The sequence below is a fragment of the Drosophila subpulchrella genome, chromosome 2R, assembly GCF_014743375.2.
Source record: "Drosophila subpulchrella strain 33 F10 #4 breed RU33 chromosome 2R, RU_Dsub_v1.1 Primary Assembly, whole genome shotgun sequence".
NCBI classification, from domain to species: Eukaryota; Metazoa; Arthropoda; class Insecta; order Diptera; family Drosophilidae; genus Drosophila; species Drosophila subpulchrella.
The window spans coordinates 5916100-5943188 of record NC_050611.1 but is presented as its reverse complement, the minus strand read 5'-3'; the positions used below and the strand labels follow the sequence as shown (position 1 = coordinate 5943188).

General features: G+C 43.0%; 3 protein-coding genes across 14 annotated transcripts; 1 reads left to right on the top strand and 2 right to left on the bottom strand.

Annotated features, from left to right (window-relative positions):
* Positions 1–36: 36 nt before the first annotated feature.
* On the bottom strand, positions 37–16016 carry LOC119552054 (kinesin-like protein KIF13B). 12 transcript variants are annotated; one of them, XM_037861802.1, is made up of 20 exons: positions 15875–16016; positions 14913–15149; positions 10577–10664; positions 10251–10414; positions 9668–10184; positions 8909–9485; positions 8282–8854; positions 7909–8223; positions 7753–7794; positions 5968–7630; positions 5767–5912; positions 5318–5347; positions 4854–4956; positions 4694–4795; positions 3547–3567; positions 2869–2931; positions 2374–2784; positions 1719–2315; positions 1271–1582; positions 37–1205 (listed from the first exon to the last, which is right to left on the bottom strand). In XM_037861802.1, exons 2-20 carry the CDS (start codon positions 14965–14967, stop codon positions 1114–1116), a joined length of 5871 nt encoding a protein of 1956 aa, XP_037717730.1. In that variant the 5' UTR covers positions 14968–15149; positions 15875–16016; the 3' UTR covers positions 37–1113. The 12 variants fall into 12 exon arrangements, with proteins under 12 accessions (XP_037717730.1, XP_037717731.1, XP_037717733.1 ...); XM_037861803.1 differs by having other exon boundaries at positions 4694–4792; XM_037861805.1 differs by lacking the exon at positions 3547–3567.
* A 1335-nt stretch (positions 16017–17351) lies between these two features.
* On the bottom strand, positions 17352–19145 carry LOC119549580. Its single transcript, XM_037857737.1, has one exon. The coding sequence runs from the start codon at positions 19143–19145 to the stop codon at positions 17352–17354; it is 1794 nt and encodes a 597-aa protein (XP_037713665.1).
* Positions 19146–23537: 4392 nt separating this feature from the next.
* LOC119551725 (nose resistant to fluoxetine protein 6) lies at positions 23538–26737 on the top strand. The gene is made up of 5 exons (XM_037861227.1): positions 23538–23871; positions 24423–25260; positions 25314–25679; positions 26004–26547; positions 26612–26737. Exons 1-5 carry the CDS (start codon positions 23538–23540, stop codon positions 26735–26737), a joined length of 2208 nt encoding a protein of 735 aa, XP_037717155.1.
* Positions 26738–27089: the final 352 nt, after the last annotated feature.

Sequence of the window (27089 nt, the reverse complement as noted above, 5' to 3'; positions counted from 1 at the left end):
AGAAAATAAAGGAAATCATAAGTAATGAGGTACATATACGATAAAATCAATTTTATTTATATATATGCATATATAAAGGGAAATTATAAATACATCACATCAAAATAATACAATTTACACATTAACTGCGCCGGTGCGAAGCGTCTTAATCGGGGAGTAAGTTCCAAGATGCGATCATCTTGGGAGGCTTCAATTGCTTGGACGCAGCCCTATAGAATATTTTGCTCTCATTATTACTAACATCGTATTGTATTGGTAATTGTATATAAATGCGCTAAACAGAATATGAGCTCAGGAAAGGAAACATGGAGACAAAATTATTGCAAGACCTTAATTATAAATATATACAAATGATTTATATATTGAATATAGTCAATAACAATTAAAAATATAAGCTCATCGTTAACCAAGTCACATCGATATCAAAAACAATTGAACTAAACTAAAGGCAAAGAACCATTACAAAAATATATCAGTAAAGCGCTTCATTCAAAAATCGAAAAGCAATAAACGACAATTAACTACACGAGAACACAAAACAATGGAATCAAAAGAGAAGTGCTTCTTTCACACATACATTAATCGAAGGGTCGCTAAAATTTACGATCTCGCCCAAGTGTTCGAGGTATTGCAACTACGCGAATGCCCGCCTGGCTTAGTTTAGTTTCGATTTGATTCGTTTAGTTTAGTTTAGCTAGATTAGTAATTAGTTCTGCTGTAGACACCGCCTTAAACTACTTAGAGAAGCGTGGGGTTAAGTGTACGGCATTTCATTTGCGGCATGGTGTGAGAATAGTTAAGTAAGCTAGAATATGGTTGGCATGTGGATTATGCTCCGCATTGTTCGTTGCTTGACGAGACGCTCCCTCTACTCCTACTCCCCCGTCTTCCTCGTCCTCGTCCTCGACATTGTCATCCTGGGTGGCGACCTTAGAAGGCCGTCGAGCGTCGATTGGCATAGCACTTCTTGCCATGACTGTTCGCATCTGCAGCGCCGCTGGTTGCACGCAATCTGTGGCAGGTCGCCGGCGTGCTGGCAGCAGCACTGGTGGCCACCGTCGACTGCCTGCAATTAGTCCAACGCTGCAGCTGATGCGAACACTTGGGGTACAATCATTTGCGCGCCGAAAGGTTTAGCGAATCGCCGCGGCTCTTGGAGCGTGTCATCGAGCCAGTCATCGATCCAGTCATCGAGGTACTCATCTCTACGGGACGAACAAAGTGTATCAGTGAATGAACGCTAACCATGGGCCAATGCCAATACACTCACCTTTGCTGATGCTGTTGCTCTTCTCGGCGGCCTTGTAGGCTCGCATCGCCTTGCCGCGTTTGTCTAGCATCAGCTTGTCGGAGCGCACAAACATGCCGTGCTTGGGCTTGCACTGGAAATACTGAATGCCCTTCACGCTGCCGTCGTTCTTGCCGGTGGGCGTGTCCAGTTCAACGCCTATCCAGGCGCCGGGCTGGAACTCCGTGGTGCCCACAAATCGGATGACGCCGCTTGTATTGTAAGGTCGGATCAGCACCGACTCGCCCACCACAATCCAATCGGGCAGAATTAGTTCCACATCCTTGCTCTCATCTATAAAAAGTTGGGGTAAGCAAATAGGTAATAAGAAACCATTTTCATCAAGCTTATAGTTCAATCAATGCCCTGTACTGGACAATTACAGATCTTTCACTTTGTATATAAATAAATATAAAAAGTTAATAATCACCATCAACTTCTGTGCTGCTGGACATGATGCTGGAGTCCATGTACGCGGCCAGACCCTCCATTTTGGCCACCGAAGCTCGATGATTGATGCGCGGTGCCTGACTTGTGCTGTTATTGTTGTTATTATTATTGCTGTTGCCATTGCTCGGATTCTGGGTGTTGGACTTCTTGCGCCGCACCACCTTTCCAGCGGGCAACTCCTCCCGAACAATGCCATCGCCTTCCAGAAGCTCCTCGGAACTGTGGCTCACCTCGTCGGAGGACCTGTTGCCGTTCTGATTGTCTGTGGCAAGCTCTGTTTGTGACTCGGTTTGCGGCTCAGCTTCCTCCAGCTCCGTTTGACCGGATTGCAGCTGCGGCTCCTCGACCAAGTCTCCATTGTTGTTGTCATTCTTTGGCAGCTGTTCGCGCTCATCCTCGTCGCTTTGTGCGTTTTCCCTGGACTCCAGCTGCTCCAACGGATGCGTGAAGGTTTCCTGCAGTTTCTTGGCCTGCGGCTCCGGTTTCTCCTGTACTTTGGCTTTGGGCATGTCCTTGAGGAAGGGATTGACTCGTGCCTGTCGATTTGGGGGCGAATTCGAGTTGACTCGATCGAAGTCTGAGGGGTAAAATAGAATTAGCTTCATGAAAATAACCAGCAAAGGGTAATATCCCACCTGGCGTCTCATCAATGCTCATGGAACGCATTGAAGCAATATCCTCGTTGCTCAGGTTATTGCAGGAGACCGCCTGAGAGCCGTAGCCACTGCTAGTGGAGGAGCTCATGCTCAGCGTGGTCAGGCCGGTCAGGTGCTTCATGTTCGCGTTGGCACTGGACGTGTAGCTCAAGTAGCTCTGGTTCGAATGGCTGCTGACATCCATGAAGGAGTCCATGGTCTTGGAAGCCGTGAGTCGGGAACGTGTGGCCAAGCTTCGGTTCTGCTGCCGCTCCTGTTCGTACTCAGCGGTGTACTCCGAGTCGCTGTAGCTGTCCTCCGGCTCCTCGTCCAACGATCTATGTCCACCCAGAGGCTCCTCGTGCAACGTGGTCATGCGCATGCCCAGCAGCTTACTGGTTGCTGGCGAAGCTGTGGAAATATCAGAATGTCAGGGTCAGTATATAGATTCTTCGCAGACATAACTCTAAGCTTAGAGCTAGACAAACCACATACGTTTCGTTGGCGCAATTCTCAATGTGTTCAAGTTCAAATTGAGATTCAAAAATGTTGGACGCGCTGCATTCCACATTTGGGGGCGGGGAAGATAATGATTGTGAGTTATGTTAAGTTACAATGCAATTTACAGATTTTAATGAGTGATCAAACTAGCCGGGGAAGCGACTAGCTCGCAGGCCCAGCAACACACTATGGTAACACCAATGGATAACGAAATAAGGTCTAGATTCTAGGATAAATAATCGCTACAAATACGCGGCTCGTGCTAAGATCTCGTGCTGTGTGCTTTGCTGCTGTGTGAATTGTGCACCGGATTGCATGGGTGGCTGGAATGGAGTGGATTTAATGTCCATGTGATGAATGTACAACTGATCTCCATCGCGATGACTCGAATTTGGTTGGATGATAGAGAGTCTTGGGTATGATTTGAAGACAGATTTACCAGCAAACAGAACTAACACAAAACTACATGTAAACACTTCTAAATGGGGCACAAACCAATCCTTTTCATCGGGGGTCATGGGCTAATGAGAGATACATGTCTGTAGATGAGCGGGTGTAGAGATGGCGGGTTGTGAGAGACAGACAAACTTAAACTCAACTAACAATCAATGCATGGCAATCGATAATGCACTTTCGGATTTGATTTGATTTGGGCATAAGATTGGCCTTTACCTGACAGCAGAGATATCGAGCCTGTTGGCCGTGGAATTTCATTGAGATTACGTTATGTTGAAAACACAGAAAAGAGTTGGACAATGTGAGAAACCATATAGTAAGTACGAGAAGCTATGTGGGCTTGGTTCGGTATGGTTTGGTTCATGTTTTCGTGGATGCATGTCAATTTATATGATAAGCAATGGAATGTGGAACAGTCGTGTGCATCAAGACGAAGAATCGCTCGAGTCTTCAGATCGAGTTAATGCAGTTGCTCTCGCTAATTGCTTGGTTGCTGCAGGTGTTGCATCGAAGCAAAGCAAACAAATTAGGTTTTGAAAGTTTAACTAAGCAATGCGACAGTTCACAGAAGTGGAAACTATTGCCTTGGGTGGTTGCTTTCGGGCATGAAGAAAGCGTAAGTTAACAAAAAGTTAGAAGGGATTTATCTTGCTCTTAGATTTAAGTCAATATGGGTTCTTTAGAGCGGTCCACACTTGTTTGGAAACTTTTAAGGTCTTACTCTCACCGGAAAAATACGTTCTAAAGTATGCGAATTGGCTTCAAAGTTTATCACTCATACGTACTTTGATAAAAAGTTTCTTTCAATTCAATTAAAAATTTGTTATCAATGTCAATAAGTCGACAAGTTAAAAATGAGGTAACAATTTTATTTGGATTTTAATCTACTGGTTTACGAATCGTATGAGTATCTTTTAAGTAGACTTCAATACCATTACAAAACGTTTAAATCTTAAACTACATTTTTTTAGTTTTCGTTTACATTTGTTGCACAACAAATTTACCAAATTTAAGGGGGAGAATAAGATTATATTTTTTGGACCACCCTAAGGTTCACTAAGTACTACTAAAAGTAATAAATTGCGAAATGTACAAAGTTATCTACGATTTTGGTGGATTTTATAGAAGATCCAAAACTTAAAACACAGATAAATCCCTTGATTTTGAGCTTGGCTTCAACTAGGTTGTATAACAAGTTCACTGCGCATAAGCATATGCAGAATTACTTAATTAAGTATATAGTGTATTGAAAAACTCGGTTATATGGATTATAGTTTCAATATTTTTGCTCAAATATTAATGGTGAGTATATAGAAGAAAACTGTTGGGTGTACGGAGTCGCTTAGACCAACTGAATACCCACCAATGCCAAAGGCTTTTCCGGGTGAGTCATCGCTGCTACCTTTGCCGCCAAAGCTGTGGCGATTCCGGATGACCCCGCCTGCTCCTGCTGGGCTGTGACCTGCTGATCGAAAGAGAAGGATAAGTCCGAATTCGATTTGAAATCTCAAGGTAGAGCTCACCTGGCGTAAACTTGCTGCCCAACGCACTGTTATTGAGATCGGCAAAGGACTCGGATCGTCCCACGTTCAGCAGCGACTCCATCGATGCATCGAAGCGCATAATCTGCGTAAGTTTACTTATGAGTTGCTTGCATCATAAATTTCGTACGAACGTTTTGTTTTTTAAGGAACAAATGTTATTCAACAGGATGAAATAAAAATGGTCGAATTAAAAACGAAAAATAAATGAACACAAAAATAACAAAAAATCAAACCAACGTTTACGGAAAAGGCGAACTGAAGGGCGCACACAAACGGTTTTCAAGATAGTTAGTAGTAGAATAGTCAAGAGGGAACTTAAAAAAACTCCAAACTACTAAAGCTTAATGTACAGTGCTCGGCACAGGATACAGGAAACAGATTACAGAATACAGAGTACAGAATACAGGAAACACAAAACGGAAAAGAGGATACTAGTTACTTACACTCCCGGTATTGGTGGTGTCTTTGACCGCCTATGTGCGCAGTGAGAAGCGTTTTGGGGCAACACACACACGTACACAGCATAAACATAAAGACAGGATAATACCAATACGCACACATACACACACATAGAGGGAAATTCAAAATTGCAGGAAGTGCGCGCCGAATTTCGGATTGGATTTTGGTTAATTTTGTAAGTTTTATCGGTGGTTAAACACAAATTTTTGGGGGTTAGTTTGGTGAAAGCGCATAGAAAAAAGTGTGAAAAGAGAAAGAATTTGCGTTTAGTCAGATGTTCTTGGTTAATTTTGCTCGAGTGTGTTAGGTGAGTAAGTGGAAGCACATAATTCAGCGGCGGCGGCGGCAGCGACGAATTGTGTAAGCGGCGCAGCGGCAGCAGCAGCTCGATGGGATGAGCGGGATGGGGTTCCCAATTAGCACTCGTCCTTACCTGCGAGAAGTTAGGCACACTGACGGTCTTGCGCATGCTCAGCGGCTGTCCATGGGCTGTCTCCAGCTCCTTGACCGCCACGTTCTGCCGCAGGCGATCCAGGGTCAGTATGCTCTCCACCGCCGAAACGCCACGCGTGTATTTCTCTGAGGGATCGAGAGGTCAGTAAGCTTCTTAACAGCTCTATCCAAAGTGTCTCACCTATGTAGGTTTCGCCGTCGCTCGCAGAGCAATCGTCACCGCTGGCAGCCAACTGGGCCAGCGATTCGCGATCCTCCAGCTCCTCAGAGGCCTTTGGAATGTTTGAGACCACCTCATAGGTGACGCCGCTCTGCCAAATTGCATTCTCGCCCCGCACAAGTCGGAATTTCTTTAGCCGATCGGTCAGTGTTTGGCCCTTCTTGATGTTTATGCTCAGACGCTTGCGCAGCACGAGATCCATGGGAGCTGGATGCGAAAGGCGCACCGTGGTGCGCAGAATGAGATAGACGCGCTCGTTGGCCTCAGTGACGCGGTTCAGGGCCTGGCTGTCGTGCATCGACGAGTCCCAGCTAGCCACACAGCACACATCTTTGTCCAGGTGCTGCAGGATTTGCAGCGTGTAGAACTTATGTCCATGCTCCTTGGACAGAATGGAATTGATGCCGGCAACGGAGAGCTCGTCGTTGGTGTTCTGTGCCGACAGATCGTCGCCGTTCAGGTTGAGGAAGAGGACGGGCACATGGGGCTCCATTCCCGACGGTGGTTCCCACGAGGCGGGAGCTCCGGGAATGCCTGATCCAGGAGCCGGCACCAGCACCGCGTTGCGCTCCTCCGTCAGCGAAACCCACTGATGCACCAGGCTCAGCTCGCGCTCCCGTTCCTGCTCGTTCTTCTCCTCCTTCTTAATAAGCATCTGGATCTGCTGGTCCAGGTATTGACGTCTTCGTCCCAATGCCTCGCTCCACTTTTCGCGCAGCACGGTAAGATCCTCTTCCTGGTACGAGTCCAGTGGTCGCTGCAACCGAGATCGCACCGTCACACTGCCAATGGCAACGTTCACAATCGACTGACAGATGATGGGCAGGGTGCCCGAGTTCTGTACTGGCTTCACCCGCACATTTACTCGTCGCTGCTGACCCTGACGCAACTGATAGATGCCGCCGGTCAGGACCTCGTTCCGATTGGTAACTTCCACGGGCGAGTACTCGCCGTTGTCGTTAAGCTCGTGGATCTCCACCCAAAGCTCGATCTTGCGCGACAGCTCCGCCCAGCGATCGACCAGCGAACGGGCCTTGGCCTGCTGCTGCTCCACTTCCCAGCCTTTTGTTTTGGAGAAGCCGGCACTGCGATGGCCCCACACTTCGATGGACAGGGCTCCCTCGATGCAGTGCTCCAAAAACTCTTCGTTTATGGTAACCGTGAAGTCCTGCGTGTGCTCGAACTTGAAGACCATGTTCTGATCGTGGGCCGTCGACTCGGCATTTATGACCGGTACAACCATCTCTTGGTGACCCCAGAAGGTGTACTGGCAAAAAACGAAGTTGGACAGTGACAATGGCAGCCCACTGGCGCACTTGATGGTCACACGGCAGGTAATCTGATTGGATGTGGGATCCACGGGGTCGTCGTACTCATCCCGAGAATCGCCGGAGGACTCAGAGACCGACTCACACATGCGATCTTGCGGCATCTGCCCGGCAATCCGCTCGACTTCCACCTGCAAACGACCCGCCACCTCGCCTTGCTGGCTAATGATCGGCGTGTGGTAGTCCAGCTTGACGTCGTGGAAGAGAACCTCCAGGAAAATATTGGCCACGCCAATGAGATTGTGGTTCTCCTGCGACTCGTAGAACGGATCCTGCGGCTTGGAGCTGTCCTCGTCCTGTGGGAATCCGAGATCAGTTAGTTTTGGCTAGGAGTTCCCAAACAATACTAGCTACAACATAGTTTAGACGTGTGTGGTGTTCATGTTTTGGGGTGGTGGGGGTGTGGTGTCTTAATTACCTTGTCGTCGTACTCGTCATCTGAGAATGGCTCTATAAGGGGCTGTAGTCAGGGGTTAATTGAATGCGTGTGTGAATCGATACAATTATAAATGGTTAGTACGCAGCACAATGGCAAAAGGTGGATGAAAAAGGAATTGAATCTGTGATAACATACCAATCCGTTAAGCACGCGCTCCTTGTGGTCCTGGTACATCTCGCGCATATCGATCAGCTTGTTCTCCAGCTTCTCCATCGTCCAGATCTGGCTGCCGGAGTTTGTGCGCTTCACCAGAATGGCGGGTTCGCTGACAAAGGCCCCACGCCGTCTGTTGGGACTCAGATTGGCCGGCGGAATCTGCAGGGTGACAGAGAACTTGGTCTTCTTCTCCATCTCCTCTGCCAGGAAGTTGGCCTCCTGAACCAGAGAATTCGCACGCATAATATCCGTTTTCAGCTGGCCCAGACTGCGCCGGAACATCTCATCGCGTTCCTGGAAAACGAAAGTGTATAGAAAGTGGAACAACAGATGACTATCGATCTCGTCTTACCTGCGCCCACTTCTCCACCCGCATCTGCGAAGTGGGAGTATTCGGGGTAATCTTGCCCATGCGCAGTGGATCGTACGGGGCATAGGGAGCATACGGTGTACTGGGCGACAGAATATTGCGCAGCTGTTGAAACTGACGCTCGTACTCCTGCCGCTGCTTCTCCAGCGCCACCTGCTTATCTTCCTCGTGCTGACGTTCCAACCGAGCAATGGCCGTCTGGATAGGGTCGTTGCTCATCTCATTCTGCATAATCTCATCGCGTGCGAAATTGTAATCAATCAGTTGCGCCGGCGTCTGGGGCTCCGAGGCACACATGCTAGTGTTGTTGCTCTTCGGCGAGTTGACGCGGAAGAAGTGGTGGTTGCCCCACAGGATACGGTCGCCGTTCTGCAGCGGCGTCTTCTCCACAGCTGCCGATCCGTTGACAAAGCATCGTGCTCCCTGCACAGGCTCCATGTACAGTCCACTGTCCTCGATGGTGATCACACAGTGCTCTGGCTGGATGCCCAGGCCGGAAAGTTGTATATCAGGCTGCTGGCCACTGATGCTGCGTCCGCCGATCAGTGTGCGTTCCTAGAAATGAAGGGGATTGATAAATCTATTTTCTTTCTGGACTTGTAGACTCACCTTCAGGTAGTAGACCAGCAACTCATTGAGGGACGGATCGGCATTCAAATTGACCAAATAGTACTTGTTTTTCTCCACCTTGATGCCACTAGCCTGCACACTAATGCCCATTTTCTCGAGCGCCTGCTGTCGTTCGTTCTGAATGCGTTCTGTCTTCACCAGCTTCTCCTCCCAGGTCTGCGAGATCTGCTTCATCAGGTTCTCGCTCTCGGCCAGCTTGTCCTGGACATCGCCCACCGGTGACCCAGTGGCATGCTTCAGCATACTTCGGAGCGTCTCCACCTCGTGTCGCAGCTCTCGAATGATGCGGGCATTGGGATCTTCGTTGACCACAGCATGGTTGACAATACGCTTGGCCCGATCCGCATAACGCAGCGTGGAAAGCGTCTCCTCGTAGTTGTCCGCCGAGGGCGAAATTGTGGCCACCATCACTGTCCTGGAGTTGCCGCCCAGATTATCCTTCAGCAGCCACGTGAGCACGGAGTCGCGGTAGGGCACGAATTTGTCGTTGCCACTCTTCTTGCCGTTGGACTGATCGGCCAGCTTGGAGATGACCAGGCCCAGTGTGGTCAGAGATCTGGAATAGGCACAAGATTAGCTCAGAATCTTAATTGATTGACTTTCAACGGGAATGCAGGTCACAGCGATGCGGGTTGCTCAAGATTAAATGCCATCATTGATTTCAAATGCATTACAAATGACCTGCATAACCGTTGGAAACCCAATGCAAACCAAGATTATTGACTAATTTTCACCCACTTGTTGATGTTGGAGCCTTCCTTGAGACGATCGCCAACTGCTCCCGTTTTCACAGCTCGCTCGGAGCCAGCCAAATCCACCAGGGACATGCGGGACACCTTCTCGCCACTGACGCCCGTCGCCTGATCCGTGAGTATCTGAGTGAGGACCACCGAGAAGACGGCGTGGGAGCGCGAAGACTCGGCGTTCATGTTCGTGGCGGCCACCGTGCGCGACTTGTTGCCCTCGGTCATGAGGTTATCGATGTCCTGGTAGGATGTCACGGCCAGCTGCGACAGGCCGTCCACATACGGACCCATGACATTGTGCTCGCGCACCTTAAGCGACTGTTTGTTCGGCTTGGGATCGAGCAGATCGTGGACCTTCTCGTTGTAGATCTCCATGTAGGACACCTCCACCTTGTACATCAGCTCGGGCGTGGATTTGTTGGCTATGGCCGAGAAGAGCAGGTCGCACAGACGCGGAATGATGCCCTTGCTCTCCTGGCTGCCCATCATCGTGTAGGACTTGCCAGAGCCTGAAGAGGTGACCAAGTGATTAATGAAATACGCGAAAATGGTGATTCACTCATGATGGATCTTACCTGTCTGGCCGTAAGCGAATATGCACGCATTATAGCCCTGGAATGCATTATCCAGAATTCCACGTCCCACGGCATCGAATACTGTCTCCTGGGACGCAAAGTTGTTGTCCTCGGGGTTTAATGAGTAGAAGCAGTGATCGAATGCAAATGTCTTTGGTTGTTTTCTGTTACAAAAGCGAGGGTTTAAAAAGGTATTAAGCAAACAGTTTGGTATTACGAAGGTATTATAAGTGCTGCTATAAACTACTGTATAATTTTATTGGTTGTGCAACGGACAGTCGGCTGATTAAATAATACAATATGAAATTATATATGTAGCTCCTCACCTTTCGATTTTTTCCAGCGGCGGCGGATTCTGCAGTATCGTCTGCTGTTTTTCCATTTCCACGATACATTTTGTACCCAGTTCGATTTCTGAAAGTAAACGAAATCACTATTAGCCCTCTGTTCCGGAATGTATTTATATGTTATGTGTGAAATTGAGATAATTTTGCCTTTATTCCGCGCTTGGGGTGATAACGAGTTCAAAGTGGCAAAAACAATTTAATTTTATACACTGGCTGTACCCTGCACATAGCGCTCGAAGCCTGTGTGTTGGGTTTTTCGTACATAAGTGCGAAAAATGGATTCGTAGAGAGCGAGGGGCGATAAATGTGCATGTTGGGTAGGAAACGCCAATGCCACTACAATCTCAATGGAGAGAACCTTTCAAATAAATTGTAAACAAACTTGAAAAGACTGAAAAATGGAGTTGCCCAATCTGCCCATGTAATAAATATTTCAGCTGTAATAAAACAATGAGCGATTAGATAGTCCTCAAAACGAATTTCGATTGCCCTTGGAATTTTTTCAATCAGAGATTTATATGAGATTTCTGGGCCTTGCTGATACGATTTTGTAGGTTATTGGAAATTTATAATTCCCGTACTTCTTAAGTATATAAATATATATATAACCTTTTTAAGAACAAATAGACTACTTCATCATAAATAAGAAATTGTGATTTTTTATATTTATAAAAGCTGCGAAAAAAAATGTGAAATTTAAGATTCATATAGTTATCATGTATATCATCTTATGCATTCACTAAAACAGCCAAACGAGGTGGCCTTATCAGGCTGATTATTCCATTCATCCTGGCAGGCTTGTACAAAAAAGTGCCAGCTAATAAATCGTGGAAATATTTCTGTTCCTAGCCTCCCCGTGTCCTTCGCATACTTCATTCACTCCAAACAAAACGGAACGAACGGATCCAAATGGCAGCGGACGGCGAAATGGCAAAGGCATACTATATTCTATATCTATATGGCGTATATAGCGCACAAAACATGACGAGGAAACGACGAGGAAACAGCGACGTCAAAGCCAAACCCAGACGGGCAGACACATTCGGGCCCACACACACAAGTCGGGATGGTAATGGAAATGGTATTGGGGTTGGGGATGGGGTATACATATATAGGGCCGTATCCTGATGTGCTGCCTGGCCTTTGGAACTTCCGTTCCGCTTTATGTTACAGAGCCGAGAACGTGACATGACATGGAAATGAAAGCCGCAAAGGACCCAGAGCAGGACAGAACCGACCTGGCCCTATACCTATGTATATCCATACCGGCTGGCTACTTGTCTTGGCCAACTTGGCCCGAATGTGACGAAGGCGTGCCATAAATTATTTGATGGTCTCATTTGTAGTTCTGGTCAGTTGGTTTGATAGCGTCTCCGTATAACCTCAAACGGTTTTCTCTTCGCTATTGTCCAACGCTGAAATTAACATACATACACAAAGGCAGAGTGAAAACAGGTTAAGCTTTTTGGTAAGAAGTACCGGAGCTGTGACTTCATTTCGAGCTTGTTTCAACTGACTTTGCTCCGTGTCTTTGGAGTGTCTTTGCCTTTGAAATTGCCTTTTCTGTTTTCATTTTACGCTCTGCTGGCCAGCTCAGCGCGGAGAGGTCACTAGTCAGTGGCTACGGACATGGCCCAAATGCGATGCCCACGATTGACTAATGCCAGGCACTTCATGTGTAACAAGGTATGGCAAAATAAACGCCTTATCAGACCTGAGATAGCGCTGCTTATCGCAGACATACTGGTGACTACGACTACTCCCCTTCAGTCACAAACATGCCAGCGGATCAGGCCTTTAGCCAAACAAGCTGGTAACATGACAACATACAAGTCGGAATCACCAAATTCTATAAATAAATGCTGTTACTAAGTTTGCGCGTTCGCCTTACCTGGTCAGACTTCTACTGAAAGTGACAAATTATGATGGATAAACTAGGCGTTGTTTTTCGTTTGCCAATAAATAAGTCACTAAGGCTTTTACCAATACAATTAATTATTTAGCCAAATAATATAAAAAACAGTAGTTCAAATATAAACGAATTGTTCATAGTTTATATAAATATTTAAAAAAAAACTTTAAAAGAAAATAAATAATAGTTAAGTGATCTGTTTATAATTATATTTTAACTAACACTAAATAATTCCCATTAACCAACGACTCAATTGAATACAATATTTTATGAGTAATTTTTATAAGGTCAAACCGTGTTTTCACTTATAAAACTCATCAATTCAGACGTGTATTTAAATAGAAAACAATGTGCAATTATTGCACAAACGCCGAGTGCACCTTGCTCTAAATATACTCTATTATCTTTAAAACGGAAATGTAATTATATTTTTTCTAGTCATTTATCCCAAGTATGTAGTTGAATAATTCTCCTATGAAGTTTAAATGGTATTTTTTCTTATGCAAGTTTGTCAATAAAACTGTTTATATGAATGATGCACATATAAACAAATTTCCAAATATTGTAGACAGTTTGGAATTTAATCAATAAAGCTGTAATCCGAGAAGACCTTGCCCCATATAACACGAACATTTCATAAACTCCAATGCAGTTTGTTTACATTTGGGGCTCAAGTTCAAGGTAGGTATGACTTATTTGATGCAAAAATCAATAATAAAAACAATAATTGAATCAAAGTTAGTAAAACCATTTCCCTAAATCGTTAATTTGAATGAGATTGTTTCAATAATTTATGTAAATATAAACAAATGTGCAATCATGGAACAGCGTTTGCCATTCAATCAATAAACAGGGGATCCAAGTGGACCTTGCCCCACGCACAGGCATCGTATATATAGCATATAGCATATAGCATATGGCATATGGAAATGGCTGTGTCGTAGAGCCCCTTTTTCCGCTGCCATCCTTCGTTTCCGCCGCGAATGTGAGTCATGGATAAGCCAAATGAATGATCAGTGTTGACATTGGAAGCGCTGACGGCGTTGCTTTTTGCACTTGCAACACTTCATGGCTGCAGTGGGAAACGCGAAATTAGCTGGAAACGAAAATCGTTTGTCAGACGACCAGGGACCATCACCATCCATCCCACTTCGTAGGTAGTCGCCGCAGTAGGTACACACAAAGGTATGGTATAAACCATGCTACACAACACATTTAAAGCCAGCGAAAAATCCGCTGGCGCAGCAGTGGAAAATGGAAAACGAAACCGTATTTCAAAGGAAGCGAAGAAGCCCATGTAAATTTCGTTAGCCTAAAAAAACAGTCTCTTGCCTGGTTGTTTGCATTATTGATTGCAGGCAACTGCAGTGCTCGGGGTATTGTTCAGAAACAATGTCGGAAAATGTGGCCAAAACGGAAATTGCGGGCTACTCAAGGCAATTCCTTGTGAAACTAAAGGATCTTCTCCTAGGAAATATATTTAATTATCTAAGGTTCCCTAAATACCTAGCAACTGTAAACACTTAAAACAAATTGAATAAAATAAACGAAATATAATAATGGAACATTTTCTAGCATATATGTTTTTTAAGAGAATTACTGACTGTTTCATTTTTTCAGTACCAAAATTCGTATATGAACTTACTAACATGGTACTCCAAATATTTCAGCTAGTAAAAACAAGTCATATAATCTTTTGTACTCTTTTTTAGATTTTTCTGTATAAATATTTGTTGGGAACATTTGTTTTGGAATTTCTATCATAGTACACAACCAATTTTATAATACTTGGAAGTAAACATTTAAAACCATTTGAATAAAATAAACTAAATATAATAATGGAACATATTCTAACGTATATGTTATTTTTAGGAGAAATACTGACTGTACCATTTTTTTCGGTACCAAAATTCGTATACGAGCTTATAAATTATGGCAATCCAAATACTTCAGCTAGTAAAAACAATTACTATAACCTTTCGAAACATTTTTAATATTTTTCTGCAGAGTATAAATATTTGTAGAGAATATTTGTTCTCAAATTTCTATCATAGCACACAACCATTGTATAATACATACATGTATGATATTTTATTATGCAAAGTACTTCAATGTTTTGCAGATTATACTGTACCCGAATTATCTAATACATGTGTAAAAGGGCAGGAAACGCAATCTTTTAACATTTTTCCTCAAAAATAACTTGTTGACAATACTTATTCTGAAGTGAGTTATATAGTACATATGAAATAAAAAGTAAATGTGATAAACCACATTTAAGGCTCTCGAATTATCTGCTATGCGAAAGAGAAACCATTATTTTTAGGGATGTGGAACAGACTGGGGTATTTCTCGCAGTGCAGGGGATTATCTGAGGCAAGGAGATCGAGAATCAGGACTTACCACGGCGATTGAAGGGTCGCACCCTTACGGCGACTTTGATCTTATCACTTGACATCGCGGATGCGGATGCTGCGGCTGTTTTTTAGAGAAGTTCTGGAGTGGAGATGCGGGTGGGCGGGGCACCTCTCGCGACGGGGGGCGTGGCAGCTCCTTCTCCTCCTGCTGCGTTACTACTTTTGATTAGCGTTGGTAGTTGTGTCGTTGTTGGCGTCCCCGCGGGAATTGTGTGCACGCAATCTGGAAGGCAGGTGGAAGTCGTAAGCTGACTCACAAATATGTGGCTTTGTGGAGCGCCAAAAAAATAAATTATATATGTATTGTGTGAGTTCAATTAGCGCCACGCACACAGGGGCAATTCTAACAGTAAGCGGGGCGGGTGGGGGCAGTGGGCGGCAGCAGGGGGTGGTTTTCCATTTCATTCTCGCCGTTTGTCATTCACTTTGTTTTGCTTTTGCTTTTTTGCTTTGTTGTTACTACACACACACAACACACACATCACACATATTTACACGTTTTATTGTCATGCGCTGGCATTCCGTTATTTACGCGAGGCACTCACAAATATTTGCTGGAAATTAGCTAATTACGATTATGATTCGAGTGTCCTTTACGATTTTCATTGCCTGTGCAAATAAGTATGTATAAATGCATACATAGAGATAATTTTTTTCGCACTTGCTCTTTCACTCACACACATGCACCCAGTCTGCACAGGTAGCACTTTAACCCCATAAAGCCCCCTCAATATAAAGACTTCTCGAAATGCATATAGACTTGCGAAAAGTAACGCCAGGCTCCACCGCCCGCGCAAAAAAGTCTCGAAGGCAGTGTGCGACTTCTTTGAAGAATCGATTTTTATGGCTCTCTTTTTTCTTTCGCGGGGGGAGCTTCACACTTGGGGGGTTTACTTTCTTGCACCCCGGGGGTATGCTCTGCAATTTAAACTATCTCGACTATCGCACCTTACGCTCCGTCGTTGTTGCACTTGGTTTCACTTCAATTTTGCTTTTCTGTATTGCGTTTTCATTTTTCGCGTTTCGTTTTTCTAGCAATTTTTACTAGTGGTGGAGAGTCATCGATTCGATTTGCGACTATCGACCAGTGTGACCGTGCGCGGAAGCAGAAAAATTAACACGCACGTTTTAAAAAATACCAAGCAGTGCTTATACACAGGTTGATGGGGGTGTATTTGGTATGCTGGGTGGGTGTACTCGCTATCTCCCATTGTACTATGGGTAAAACCGTTATTTCTTTCCATAAAATTTAAATTAAAAGATATTTAATCAAAATGTTTAGCTTGTACTTCAAGAAGTAAACTACCTTTTTTAATACGAAAGTATTAGTTAGCTTTAATTAATTTGATTCCAAATTTTTCTTATCTCCCCTACCTATCTTTCTACCATAGAACAGGTAAATGCCCGAACGGCCTGACTTTTTGTCCATACAAACTGAAAAATTTTCAATACTTGAACCGATACCTATGGGTGCTATATTGAGTCGTCCCATCGGCAAAAACTTTTACTTTGATCAAGGTGTACAATAGGGCGGTCCGAAAAGGAAATCTTGGTTTTACCCCTTCACAAGGTTTATTAAAATGTGCAAAAAATGAATTCAAAATTAAATTTTTTTAGTTGAGTTTTAGTCCTTCCGAAACGTCCTTAAAAGATTTAATAAAATTTAATTATACGACATGTATACCAGTCATAACTTTTCAAAAAGATCGATTTCCCCTTACCAACTTTGTCAACTCTTGTATCTAGGTCAATATGAATAAAATATTAACGACAAAGGTTTTTTGGAGGAAAAACTAAAGTCAGAACTAGACACAACGGACTTTCCACCCAAGTCAGGCCCTATACAAAAATAATATATTTAGTTTGTATGAGTTATAAACTTTGAAACCAATTCGCAGACCCTGTAACGCGTTTTTTACAAACAATTTTTTTTTGTATACCTTAAATTCGTCAATGCAGATGAGAGTAGGACTTTAGGAACGCAAAAGTCAAATGACCCGACTTTGGTACAAACGTTACTCTATTAACCAATTTCGGTTAAAGGAGAAAACACATCGATGTTTCCGTTTTTATTTACTTAAAATTTGTATTAAATGGCTGTGACGTTACAGACCATATATTTGCTATATTCATACGGGCATAACTTTTTAAGTAACCCCAACTTTCTTGACAGACAGATGGAATTGGTTTATCGACTCGTCTAGTTATACTGAAATATAAATAGTTTACATAAAAAAATTACTTAAAAGGTGGAAATGGCATCTTCACTGCATTAAAAACGTATAGCCAACAAAAGAAAACGCTATAGTCGATGACTTCTGGATTATTACATTTTTATTGAATTCTTAATTTCATTTATTTTTATAATTCTGATGTGTAAGAAAATATATTTAAATCGTTTAAACGTTAGATAGTATTTAGTAAGCTATCTCCATTTATACTCCTTAAAACGAGCCCAATAGTTTAAAGATCTTAAAAGCTCAAGTGCAAAGCAGCAGCCACTGATACCCAATGCCAACGCATATAATCCCAGAACCCAGTAAAGGTCATCCACGCAGATTTTCCGTTGATCCTCCAGCGGTTTGCTGAAGTCCGTGCGCTTCGTGAGATCCAGCCTGAGCATATCCAAGAAGCTGTGATCGATCCAGTGATTCAACAGTCCAAATTCCTTCTGCCGTAAAATATGGTCTTCAAAGGTTTCGCGATAGGGAAGGTGACGTCTTATGGGAAAACTCAATATACTGTAGCGGCTGAGACAGAAATCATCTGAGTAGTAGAACACTGGATGCTGAAACAGCTTTTGCTGCTCGTTGTAGGTGCTCCAGCGCACACTGGTCACCGGAAAGACAAAGTCGCTGTCAAAAGATCCTCGTAAGTTCTCGAATTTGTGGAAGTCCTCAAAGGTGTGGATCCTATCATCGCTTACTCTGTGTAGTTTACGATGCTTCTCGGAACGCAACATGTCTATCTCGGCCCAGTTCATGGCCACCTTGTATCTAGATTTTTCAAAATCACTAATTGTACGTACCATCGGCTCGGCTGGCGGACTGTATAGAAAAGTGTGCAGATAGGCTCCGTACATGGTTGTGGTCATAAGGCTGGAAAAGCACAGAAGCAAGCAAATTAGCTTCAGTTTCCTGCTCGATTGGCGGGGAAATGGAAACGGCTGAGCCAAAAATCCCCTCAAACACATATCGTTCATCAGGACTCTGGTCAGCCTCAGACCGCGAAAGGATTTCTGCTGGATGTAGATTAGCAGCATCGAAAAGATGAGGAATAAGACCAGTAGCACGACCAGGACTCCGTGATCTATGATCACCCCGTAGATCTCGTGGTGTGGCACCAAATCTGGAAGAGGTAACATTAAGCAGTACGAGCTTGTCAAGTAAGGATATGAGAATGTATCAAAGTTAGTCATTTCCCAGGTGGAGTCCACGGTCATGCCAATATCTAAAAGATCGTTTGCGGTCCACTGAGATATATTCACAAAGAAGACTTTTCCGTCGACTCCCGTCAATTCTTCCGGCATATCCATGGTTGCGTTAACCTTTTCAATAAAATTGTTTATAAGGTTAGCCACAAAGCCAATCCACTTCTTCTTCCCTGTTTTTGGGTCCTGGGATCCCATGGATCGAGGTTCCAAGTTGTCGGTAATTGTTCTTATCGGCGCTCCATGCATGTTTCTAAACTGTTCTACAAAAATTTGGTTAACATCGGATAGAATCACTTCTTCATAGTTTCGATCTTGAAATAGGCGACAGGAGTATACTACTCCGAAATGATCGAAGTTTTCTTTTACCATTGCTATGTTATATTGCTCCTTTTTCGAATAGAAGTCGCATACTGACTCTGGTTGTAAGTCCCCACGCAGAAGAAGTAGGCGCCTGGCTACTTGCAGCTTCATCAATGTGCGATAGTTCTCCTCCATCTCTGCTTGAAACTCACAACTGAGAATAAGTGTTAAGCTACTGAAATTCCACTCGAAGTTGGTGCTACTCGAAGAAACCAGCACTGTCGGGACTTGTAATCGACTGGATAAGGAAGGAAAAGCACAATCCCGTCCATAAATCAAAAGGGTGTCGTATAATTTCTCCGTTTGTAGTGTTAAGAGAAGACTCAGCAATCTTTCCTCTAGGCCTGGCCCAATTTTACTGGTAATGTTTAAAAAGTTAGCCCTTGAACTCCCGAGGCAGAGAAGAATGAGTAAAAGCCAAGCCATGGCGTAATATTAACTGTTTGAAATCCTGTGCGTTCCTCACCTTTTCTACTTTACACACCTTTGCATTGTTAATGTTTTTCTGGCATGCCATTTGTATGTTTCTCGTTTTGTGTTAACAAGGCTGAAAGTTTGGTACTAATGGTCCATTTTACAAGTGGTCACAATTAAAAACCCATATACACTTTTACTCTACGAGGAACAATACTGAGAACATAGTCGTTGGATACCCGTTATGCAAGCGGCAAAGCGACTGTTCCCAAGATAGCACACCATGCCTCCCTAGCGTCGATTCTTTTACTTGCTTATTATTTTTTAGTCGATGGTCTGATTTCAACAACTTTAGGCATGTAGATGTATAATGATAATCAAAACAAAATCCAACTTAAACTTTTGCAAGAACCTTAGAAATGTAAGGGTATCTCAGCGCTAATACGGACGCTCGGAAGGACAGACGGACTTGGCTAAATCGACTCGGCTAGTGATCCTGATCAAGAATATATATACTTTATAAGGTCGGAAACTCTTTTTCTACCTCTTGCATACTTTCCGACGAATCTAATATACTGTTTTACTCTACGATTAACGGGTAACAAGTATCCTTTTACTTTTCGAGTAACGGATAAAAAAATGTAAAAATATAACAACCTCTGAAAGGGATATAACATGTACTCCCACAATTTTCCATTTCCGTTTGTATAGGAATTTCCTGGTCTCTATTTCGGGGTAAAGTTATATCAAACAAAAACACCTCTCAACGAGGTAAAAGTCTAGTGACGATCGCACCTTCACCAAACAAAAGTTCTGATATCAACTTTTGTGACGAAAATGTGTTATTCGATCTACTAAATAAATACAATTTCTTAATTATATATTATGTATTATAATTTTACATACATTTAATTTGAAATCGTTTGAGCCGTTTTTGAGGAGTCTGAAAAAATGATAAAAAACTAAACGGTGGTGTTTCGGCAAATTATGTTAGAAAGGCATACAAAGTATTTTAAAATACTTTTCTAACGACGTATAGCACAAGCCGGTAGCTTTAGTAGTTCAAAAGTAATGGGTGAACAACATTTAGCAATTTATATCTGTTTTCTCGCTATATATTGAGCTGTTTAACATCGTCTAGCATTTTCAACACTATAAAGTAACGTTTCGGGACAAACTGACAAACAAAATAAAATGTTCATTTTGAGAAGTCTTCCAAAATCTTGTTTTGCCTATTACTTTTGAACGGAGCATCCGATTTTGACAGTTTAGGTGTCATTCATTGCGTATTTGAAGTGAAAATACAAGTAGCTTAATAGCGGGGGATATTTATGCCCACCGTCCCCAAAAGATCAAAATTTCCAAATTTACATGTTTACTCTTTCACTGATCTTTCTCCCAAGCCAATTGATTTTTTTTTAAGCCTTGGTATGCAATGCTTTTAGTTTAAGTGAAAATACAAGTAGCTTGATAGCGGGGGATATTTATGACCTTTATTTATGTAGTCCTTGAAAAAATCGGTCGATTACAGCAGATTTTCATTTCTTCGTGTATATATAGTAGTCGCCTTCGCACACCCTCCTGGTGCGCTTCGTCACTACGTGGACTGCCGTTCACAGTGATACTGAATACGTTGGTCAGCCTTGATAAGACCGAATGGCTCTCATCAGGAGAAGTTCATGTACTACATCTAGCCAAGTATAGAAGTCTCACTGAAAAGCTAGGTTTTGTTTCCACCGCCTTAGTAGCATTTTAAGTGTTCAACACGCATTCACGTTACACATCTTCCTGTAATTTTTGTTGACCCTGTTGGTAAATAGGTATACGATTCCTTATGTAATTGCTATTTAAGTGGTACTTCCTGTTTATTACTGCTCAATCTAGCTACAGTACACTACCCCTATTTGAAATCTCCAAGGTGCTTTGCAAAGTTTAAAAAAACAAGAAAGGAAGTTAGCTTTGGCAAGCCGAAGTTTGTATACCCTTGCAGTTATGTTTATTAAATTTAATTCGAAATTATTAAAAATACAAAAAATGATAATCCCAATAGTATAAGATAAATTGTCAAAAAACACCCAAGCTATAATTTGTTTCATATTATTTTCCCACCACTAAAGGGAATAATTTGCATAAATAATAGTTATTATTATATGAACAAACTACAAGTCTCAAAGGTTTATACCATTAAAGTTTCACTGCATTATTAAGGGAATGGGTTGAAAGGGCTCTCATTGCCGATCCCAATTCCGGGGAACGCCCCCATATCATCGCAGTGTCAATGAACGCGATCGATCGGTGTGAGAAACAAGAACCGGCACTTTAAAGCCCGGCTTGTGACGTATGTATAAAAGAGCCGATCGCAAATGCAGGCCGTCAAGATTCCCAAAAATAAACAGCGCGAAGAGCAGTTTCGCTTTCATCGCTCGGTTTGTTTTCGTTCGTATCGCATTTTTGAAACCCCCTTGATACCTGTTCACGTGCGTTTAGGCGATCACGGAGTTTATAAAGGTTTGGATCGCAGCGAAGGGTCACAGTTTCTCGGAAAGACGCGAAGCTGCGAGTGTCGCGCTTAACCAAAAAATATATATATTATACAAAATCCGTGGTTCCGATATCAAACATTACAAAAGTAAATAAACAAGCCGAAAAAATAACAAACGAAACTATTATTAACCACACGCGAATGCCAAGGACAGTTCTATATTGATTGGATACTTGTTTGCACCGCCCCTGAAAGTAGGTCAATTTTATTTGTTTGAAGTTTGTTTAGATCCCGGATTTGTATGGATCCAATGCCTTGACCCCTAATCGTGATAAAAAATACAATGCAAAAGGAGCAAAAAATAAATCTTCATCTCCCATAAGCTACTTCCATTAATAACTACAAAAATCGCACACGCAAATCAGCAAAGTTGGCAAAACCAGAGCCAGTTGGCGAATATTAGTTACAAAACCATCGTTGGTCCAAAACTGGGCGATCGGGATCCGATTCACTGGCAAAGTTAAGGTGAAGGTTCATTTGCATAGCCAAATACAACAAAAAATAGATGCGAAACCAAGCGCAGATTTACGATTTACCCTTGAAACGGTTTCATAGAAAGCCATTAGCTGCCATAAAATGCAAACTCGCTATTGGGGGCTTACAACTGCGAGTCTTCGGCGACGTCTTCAAGTGCAAAGAAAACATTGGAAATGGGACTTATTTTCATATTCATTATTATTAGTTTTTGGCCAATTGGCGAAACGCCCGGGGGATTTATTCTCGAATTTCTACCTCAATCAGCCTAAACAAACATTATTAAAGATGAGTATTTTGGGAAAACAAATAATAATTTTGAGGCTTTCGCGTGGTCAATTAAATTTATGCATGTCAGTTCTGAAGCACGTGTCTTTATCTCCTACCAAAAGAGGTCTATCTTAAGATCGTGAAAAATATTTATCAGACACACGCACTCTGGTCGTGGACCTCTGGAATTTTTGCAAAAATAGGTGCAGACAATAAAGTTAATGACACTGAACTTGGGATATCAATAGTTGGTACTTGAAATCTGATGAATCGACGCGAGTGACAAGTTCGACTGATTTGGCAGCCCATAAACCTTCAGGTGACTGTTCATTATAGATACTGTTTTCTCGTGAATCAAACTAATCCGATACATTGGAGCTGACATTGAGACGCACTTACCGCTCGGATGCGGCTAATTGATGTTTGAATTGAACTCCACCTTCCACTTGGATTACCTTTATTTCCTCCATGTTCTGCGAGCAATTGACTGGCAGGCGTACTTCCTCTCTTGGAATCTTATATCCCTTAACCTATTTTTGTTATAACCAATTTATACAAAATGCATTAAAATGCTTAGGTTCAATAGTTTTACATTTGAAGTAGCATATGAACTCCTTAAAGCCACCTCCAAAATAATCTGTCAAAGAAAAAATAGTAACCATCTATCCACACCTAACTCAACCACGAAAATGTATGGTTTTGAAATTTAATCGCGAATTCTTTAGACTCCCATTGTGATAAGATTAATTTGATGTCGTCTGTTTGATTAATACATATTAATCAATAGTGAAATTCGAGTCGGAATGTTAGAAAGTTGGTTCCAGTAAAAAGGTCGCTTTTTCGAAACAGATTAGTAATCAACGAAACTAAAAAGTTGGGCAAGATTTAAAAGGGTTAAATGATTACTGAAGTGCAATCATGCCCATACCTAAGTTACGGCTCTGTAAGGTCGTAAATGTTTTCCGGGAGGAAGTCAACGCAACCTTGTTTGTTTTTCCCTCCTTGAGGGCTGCTGCCTCTGTTTTTCGTAACATGGGAGTGGAGTGCTCGTATTGATGGGTAAACAATTAAACACCTCTTACTTTTTCCAGCTGCCGCTTCGTTGGCGGTCCGTTGGCATGGAAAGACACTGGAAATGGGTCTTAATCATCGGCATCTTGGCTCTAGTGACTGATGCTGCCGTGAATGATACTGCCACCTTGCGACAGTATCGCTACGATTACGGACTTTTCAATGGCAGCTTGGAATTGGCCACGGAAGTTATCAGAACAGATATCCAGGGGAAAGCAGGATCTGTTTTTCAGCCGCAGCATGAACCCCATCTCATCCGGAGCTCTGTCATCTTTGGGTTAACCAAAGTGGCCAACGAGAGCAATGTGAATCCCAGCTGCCACAACCACCTGAAGCAAGTGCAGCGGGGAATTCTCAGCAAGCAACCTTGGGCCATAAAGGGTGAGTAACCGGAAAATAAATATAATTGGATGTTAGAAAAGTATGGGTGGGACCCTTTCTTAAATTTTGTAATATCATTAGCTATTACAATGAATTATTTTTGAAAATTTGAAACTTAACATTAAGGGTTATCATTATTGTAAAAGTATGTAATACTTCGTACGGAGAACTTTAGAAGTCAGGATCAATTTGATATTCACAAGACGCCATATTATTTAAATTCGCTTATTAAATAATGGAGAATTATATATTGAAATTTAGTTATTTTCTCTGTCTTTGAAATATTTTGAAGTTAATAAATAGTGAAACAGCGAACATGATACATGATACATGACAAAAGTTAGTATGAATACTTATTCGTTTCTTAAGTGTAGATAGGGTTAAGCAAGTCTTATAGACTTTAAGCTTAGATTTTAAAAAACAACAATGGATAATGTTTAACTTATTAAACAGATGCTTGGACTTAAGACTATTTTAATATGCCCATTACAAATTGAAAGAAATTGAGTCACATTGCTACAAGTAAGTACTACTTTCTCCGTAAATTCCAGTTCTTGATGCGTCGGGTACCAAGCCATCTGGTTTCGTCTTCGGCCAGAACTACTGGCTGGGAAGTCGGGAGGCGTGTCATGGAGTCCAAAGGCCCGTGGGCATCACCTTGTCCCGGAACTACGAGCGCGTGATGCACTACAGCATTCTGACGCAGAGTGCTCCCTTTGGGATGGACTACCGAGTGATATACCTTCGCCACCGCTCGCCGTGGCAGGTGGAGATCAAGGTGATGTCCGAGCAGGTGCTCCACATCGGTCTGTGCCTGCCCAGCTCCTGTGGCTCCGAGGAGGTGAAGCAACTAGCCAGGGATTATGTGGCAGACGGTTCGTTCGCCGAAGACGACATCTTCGATATGAAGCCGGAGGTGCTCTACATGAAGGATCTTCAGCTGAAGGAGAGCTTCTACCAGCGGCTCACTTTCCGGCTGGTGGTGGCCGCGATCCTGGTGACTGGAGCTCTGATGCTCTGTGCCCAGCAAGTGCGGGTGGCCAAGAGGGGCGATGATCCGAGTCCCGGTCTGGCTCCAGTGGAATCGGAGCTCTGGCAGGCATTGGATTTTCTCTTAAAAAAGGAACCCCTTCAGAAGTTCGTTTCCTGTTTCGATGTGGCGAGCAATTGGAGGAAGATTTCCGCCATGAGACCCAATCAGCCTGGGGAGATTCCCATTATGAACGGTCTGCGATCCGTGTGTGCCATCTGGATACTCATCTTCCACGTGGTGTGGTACATGTACTTCACGGTGCACAACAAAACGATGCTGATTTCCTACGCGGAGCAGGTGTTCTTCCAGTACGTCTCTACGGCTCCGCTCTTAGTGGATGTCTTCTTTACCATCAGGTGAATAAAACCATTCAAAAATCCTAGAAATACCTTAATAAATTTATTTTTAGTGGCTTTCTGCAAACTTATAACTTCCTGAGGAACACAAAACAGCTGGAGGCAGTGCGTCTTAATGGTCTGTGGGGCAATGTGAAGCTCTTTGGGAAACTGCTGTTCCATCGCTACCTGAGATTGGGTCCACTCTACCTGGTGGTGATGGGCAGCGTGGACTTGGCCTTCGCCTACATCGGCGACGTTTCGGTGTTCCACATCAACGAGAGATTTGACGAACTGTGTCCCCAGTATTGGTGGAGGAACCTACTCTTCATCCAGAACCTCTTCGATCACCGGGAGATGTGTGCCAACTGGAGTTGGAGTCTCGCCTGCGACATGCAGTTCTTCCTGCTGGCAAACATTGTGCTCTTTATTTACGCCAAGTGAGTCTCTATTTAATATATCTATAGGTGATAAATCCCCGAGGAATTCTTTAAAAAGAAATTTTAGATAAGGTCCATCTATAACTAAACAATAATTATCAGTTTGATATTAATTCAATATTACTATTACTATTCTAATATTTCTACCATTGAACTATTTATTGTAATCTCTAACTTTTGTTTTCTTTAAACATTCCTTGGGAAATGGCGTTTAACGTTACGAGTATCATATTTTATGAACTTCTTTTTCTGTGTAGTAATTAAAAAAGAATGGATACTTTAAATTATATTAACATACATAATTTTCAAAATTTTTGTGTATAGGTTTCCCAAATTGGCCAAAGGAATTACGCTCTCCGGGCTTGTGGCCACAATAACCTGGTCCTACGGCATCGGGATCACCAACAATTTCGAGTTCTCCTTCGACTCCACCTACGCCACTGGCACCCAGATCTACACGAGTCCCTTCGTGAGGGTGCTGCCCTATATTGTGGGAGCAATAGCCGCCTGGTTTTACCAGGAGCAGCGATTACCATTGGAGATGAGCGAGCGGCGAACCCGTCGGTATTGGCACTTGAGTCTCAAGGTGTTCGTAGGTTGTATTTACTCCACGGTGAAGCGGGATCTGGGTACCCTGATCACCATATCGCTGTTTGTTCTGGGACGGGCTCTCTTTTCCCTCACCGTTTGCTGGATGATCGTGGGCAGTGCGTCCGGAACTGGGGTCTGGTGGTCTCGCCTGTTGGAGGCCAAGTGCTTTCAGCACTTAAATCGCCTGTCCTACGCCATATATCTATTGAATCCCCTGGTGATTGCCCTCGTCTACAGTCTGACCAGTACGAGTTCTGCAGCCGATCCCTTTTTGCTGGTGAGTTACCCTCTTTTTTGAAACTCTTTTTCTCAATTAATTTATGATTTTTCAAATATTTTAGAGCGTCGTCTGCTGCGGCTTTACGATAATCGTCTATGTTGCCTCCATCGCCTTTTCGCTGGCTTTTGAGCTGCCCTACAGCAATCTGTCCAGTTTGCTGCTTAAGGGAAAACCAAAAACCTCATAAACTGTGATTACCTCTCATCGTTAGCATTGCATCTAAGTCACTTATTATAAGAAAGTATGGTTTAAACAAAGATTTCGTTAATAATAACATTTTCGCGTCAATATTTTTACTTTCTGCTTTCACCGGATGTATTTGGTACGTGTCTCCGCTAAATGAGTACTAAAAACGCTCTTGAGTTTTACAAGGCAGTTACATTGTTTTTTGCATAAAACTCAAATGTATAATTGCTGCTAGGCGTCGACCACCAGTTTACACACATTTTGCACTTGAAAAACTTTAAAAAAACGAAGAAATATCGGGAAAACTAATTTCCCGCCAAAGACTAAAAGTGTGACCAGCAAAAAACACTAAG